General features: G+C 51.5%; 1 protein-coding gene across 1 annotated transcript; it reads right to left on the bottom strand.

Moving 5' to 3' along the window:
- Positions 1-2,315: 2,315 nt before the first annotated feature.
- Positions 2,316-3,453, bottom strand: TMEM256 (transmembrane protein 256). Its single transcript, XM_029212022.1, has 4 exons — positions 3,328-3,453; positions 2,995-3,026; positions 2,659-2,739; positions 2,316-2,561 (listed from the first exon to the last, which is right to left on the bottom strand). The coding sequence occupies exons 1-4, from the start codon at positions 3,410-3,412 to the stop codon at positions 2,418-2,420; spliced, it is 342 nt and encodes a 113-aa protein (XP_029067855.1). The 5' UTR covers positions 3,413-3,453; the 3' UTR covers positions 2,316-2,417.
- Positions 3,454-4,051: the final 598 nt, after the last annotated feature.

Below are 4,051 nucleotides of genomic sequence, written 5' to 3'. Positions count from 1 at the left end.
ATGCAGATTGTAATTAAAGCTATGGGGCCAAATGAAATTACCTAGAAATCGTCTCACTCAGCTAAACAGTCTGCACTTTTTTGAATGCACACCGTCAGAAAAATTAAGTATGTACCCCCCAGTATACTATACAGATATGCACGTTTATAAAATATACACAAAAATAGAAATTTTAAAAGGTGAAATTAAAATATGTATACCTATGAGTTCAATTTTTTTTTAATTAAAATTTGGAAACCATTGATTTAAATTGGGTATAGACAAGAAGCCGGCAGAGGAGCCACAGAGATAGGGAAGAGCAGGAGAGTGGTGTCAGAGAAGGAACAGGATGTGTTCGAGGACAGTGTGGCCAACTGTGTCAGATGCTGCAGAGGCTGAGGAAGGTGAGACTGAAAATCATCCACTGGGTCTGGCAACCAAGAGGTCATAGTGATTCATGGGATCCTTCCGAGGGCATCTATGGGGAAGAGATGGGATAGAAGACTGACCAGAGTGGGCTGCAGAGTAAACGAGGCCAGATCTCTCTCCTGAGCTCAGACACCTCCCTGAGCTCCCCAACTACCTGCTTGGTGCCTCCACTTGGATGTCTCCCAGGCATTTCAGAAGCAACATGTCCAAAACTGACCTCCTGATCTGCCTCCCTCTAACCTGCCCCACCCTTCATTATTTCTCATCTAAGTAACAGCACCTCCATCCAACCCGGTGCGTAAACCAGAAATCTCCCTCTCATTCACCCCTTCTGAATTGAACATTTTTACCACCTCTTCCACCCTCGGCCAAGCCACCGTCACCATCTCACACCTGGACCTCTTTAGTGGCCTCCTGGCTGGTTTCCCTGTTGCCATCCTTGCTGTCCTCTGATTGGTTCTCCAGATCTTTTAAACACATAAATCAGATCCTAGCACTCTCTCACTTTAAACCTTTCAATGACTTAACCGTTGCGCTGCAAATAAATTCTGAGCGCCTCACCACACCACACGTCAGCCACGCTGCTTTTGCTCTTTCTCCAACCCGCCCAGTTCTCTCCTGCCTCAGGGATTTCAAACTGCTCCATCTCGGCCTGTTTGCCAGGTATTCTTTCTGCCAAAAACACACGTCCCCTCCACTCTGCGCATGGTTAGTTCCAGCTTCAACAGGACCTCCTCTGCGAGGCCTTCCCATCTAAAGGGGCACACCCTCCACTGCCCCATTGTTCCAGCCCCCCTGTTCTTTTCTTTCAAGCACATAGCATACCTCACAGTGATATATTTGTGTTTAGTTGTTTAAGGTCTGTTTCCTATACCAGATGGGAAACCCCACGAGGGAAACATGGTGTCTGTCTCGTGCATGGTTCAATTTCCTTGTAACATGTGTCTGTCTGACACGTGACCAACACTTGACGAGCACTGGTTTAATAAAAATTGCCCACTAAATACCCTCCAGTTCTCTGCTATAGGTGCTACTCCAGCCCACCTTGCCACCTTTTCTCATTCCTCTCCTGCCTAAGTCAGAAACTCATCCCACACCGAGGACTCAGGTGGCCCCATACCCCTCCCCTCCCACCTCTGTCTTTGTTCACTGTTTCAGCCACACAACAGAGCTCTTTTAAGAATCATCTCAAGCACTGTGAAGCATTTTCTGACCCCCAATACATGATGTTCTGTCCCTGCTTTGAACCCCAAAGTATTTTTTGTAACTAATGACACCTCATCCCGCCTTGCCTTAACCCTGACTTCTAGAATAAGGGGCTACTCAAAAAACCATCTACCCGGATACCAAGGGGGAAAGGGGTGGGGTGGGAGGAATTGGGAGACTGGGATGGACACATATACATTATTGATACTATGTATAAAATAGACAACTGATGGGAACATACTGTAGAGCACAGGGAACCCTACCTAATGCACTGTGGTAACCTAAATGGGAGGGAAGTCCAAACGGGAGGGGATCTCTGTATGTGTATAGCTGATTTATTTTGTTGTGCAGTGGAGGCTAACACAACATTGTAAAGCAACCATACTCCAATAAAAAATTAAAAAGGAAAGAAAACCCACTACCCTACAGAAATCTAGTATTAATGCTAGTGAGCATCAGAACCACAAGATGAGCTTATTAGAATACAGATTGCCAGGCCCTGAAGAGGGCTTTGGCAAGAATCTGCATTATTTCAAGCATTCTTTATGACTCTAATGTCCACCAGTTTAAGAACCTCATAACAAGTTAACTTGAAGTGAACCCTGACTCTCCACCCAGGCCCAAGTCTCGCTGATTCGGTCTTAGGAAAGGGAAGGAGTTCAAAGGTTGACAATCCCTACCCTTCCTCCTTTAAGAGGTTAAGATGAACAAAGACTCCAAAGTTCTTTATTTGCCTTTCTCTTTTAATCCCCTCCCTGCTCCACTTCTAAAAGGAAGTACCCAGAAATTAAACACAAGGAAGCTCAAAGAGCCAAGGCAAGCCAGCCCAAGAGTAGCAGGCTCCCTCCCACAGGGGCCAAAGTCTGGACGCTGGGGTCTCCACTCAGAGCCTGGTAGTAAAACGTGGTGCAGAATAAGGTAGTTCCAGAAGCTAGCAGTAACCCGGCCTGAAGGAGATACAAGGCAGAATGCAGGCCAGTAAGAACCGGGCAGGCTAGAGGGAGTGGGTGGGGCTTGGTCAGGGTTAGGGGTGGGAGGAATTACCCAGAGGGGCTTTCTGCACAGGGGCACCCCTAACAGGGCCAGGCTGTGTAAGAAGTGGTGTTTGTTGGTCTTGTCAAAGAGCTGCAAGAAAAGGAGAAATGGGGGGACTTCCTAAGCAACGAAGGATCCCGGGGGGACACAACGGACAAGAGTTCGTCCTCCAACCCCACCTCTCAAGTCCCAGCTTGCCCCTCCGTCAGGCGCCCAGGCCTCAAGAGTTGCATACCTTACCGCTACAAAGGCCCGCGCCCTGTCCCTCCCCTACTTCCCTCAGGGACCCCAGACTTTTTGCCCTCATAGGCCCCGAAGCCGAGGACCCCAGGGCAGTTACTTCACCTCCTTCCCGTAGGCATCCGGAAACTGGGCTCCTGTGGAAAGGAGAAGCAAAGGTTACCAGTCCTAGCGCCAACCTCGACCGCCCCCACTCCCAGGGGGACCCAGGTGGACGCAGGCGAGAAAGGGCGCCCCCAGTAGGCTTCTAATTGGTGGAAACACGCATTGGGCAGTTCTGGGAACCAACTGGGCCGGGCTGAGGGACTTTAAAAGGTTTAGGGCTCCGCGGGTCTTCTGGTCGATGGGAGGGCCGACACTTCCCATAGACTCCGCCTCTGCACCAGACCCTAAAGATCGCCCCCAACACAATCCCAGCTCCATCCCCAGCCTCCTGACCGTGCGCCCCGTAGGAGGCCAAGCCTAAGGCCCCAGCTCCAGACAAGGCGCCCAGGCGGCGGAAAGCAGCCCCCGGACCAGCCATGGCAGTGGACGGTCACGCGCCGGACGAACACCGCCTGGGCCACCCAAGAGGCCAGCCAATCCCGATCTCCCATGCAAATAAAGTCCACATGTGCCCAATCCGGTCCGTGTTCATTTCAGCGTCCAGGTCCTCACCCGGGTACTTGGGCCTTTGTAAAACCTCTGTTGAGTGGCGAAGACTTCTGGCGGGCGGAGAAACCAGAACCAATTAGGAGCGGAGGAGCGGAGCAGTGGAGGCGGGGTTGGGGGGGCGGGACTAGAGGATTTGCGTCACGGATTGGCCCACTTTCCAAGTTGGTAGCCTCTTTTAACACCTCGCCCCCCCCCACCTCCGGCCAATTTCCAAAGATCCCGGTCCCCTTGCAAAGTTCCGCCCCTTTCCCCACAAGCTCCTCCTTTTCAGCTTTAAACCAGACCCACTCCCAAAAAGAGGCGGCCTCACGGATAGCCAAGCCCCACCCACCACCGTTAAACCCTGCCCACTACCCAAATGGCCCCTCCTCCAGAACCGAAGGCTCCGCCTTCATACGATGTCCCGCCCCTTAGAGTTCACCCCCTCCTTCCTTCCCCACCCCCCGCACTAACTGCGAGAACCCGGAGGTGGGAGATAACGGTGTGTGTGTGTGGGGTGTCTCCACCC

This window comes from Monodon monoceros, unplaced genomic scaffold, assembly GCF_005190385.1.
Source record: "Monodon monoceros isolate NGI ecotype Baffin Bay Population unplaced genomic scaffold, NGI_Narwhal_1 Super_Scaffold_9, whole genome shotgun sequence".
Classification (NCBI taxonomy): Eukaryota; Metazoa; Chordata; class Mammalia; order Artiodactyla; family Monodontidae; genus Monodon; species Monodon monoceros.
Note: the sequence above shows the minus strand (reverse complement) of the source record. Positions and strands in the feature narration are given on the sequence as shown.

What these genes read in the sequence shown, in the direction of transcription:
- TMEM256 (XM_029212022.1), bottom strand. Translation starts at nt 3,412, where the DNA reads ATGGCTGGTCCGGGGGCTGCTTTCCGCCGCCTGGGCGCCTTGTCTGGA. An exon ending in GGCCTCCTACGGGGCGCACG is followed by an intron (nt 3,027 to 3,327) that starts GTCAGGAGGCTG and finishes TCCTTTCCACAG; the next exon opens with GAGCCCAGTTTCCGGATGCC. An exon ending in CGGATGCCTACGGGAAGGAG is followed by an intron (nt 2,740 to 2,994) that starts GTGAAGTAACTG and finishes CTTTTCTTGCAG; the next exon opens with CTCTTTGACAAGACCAACAA.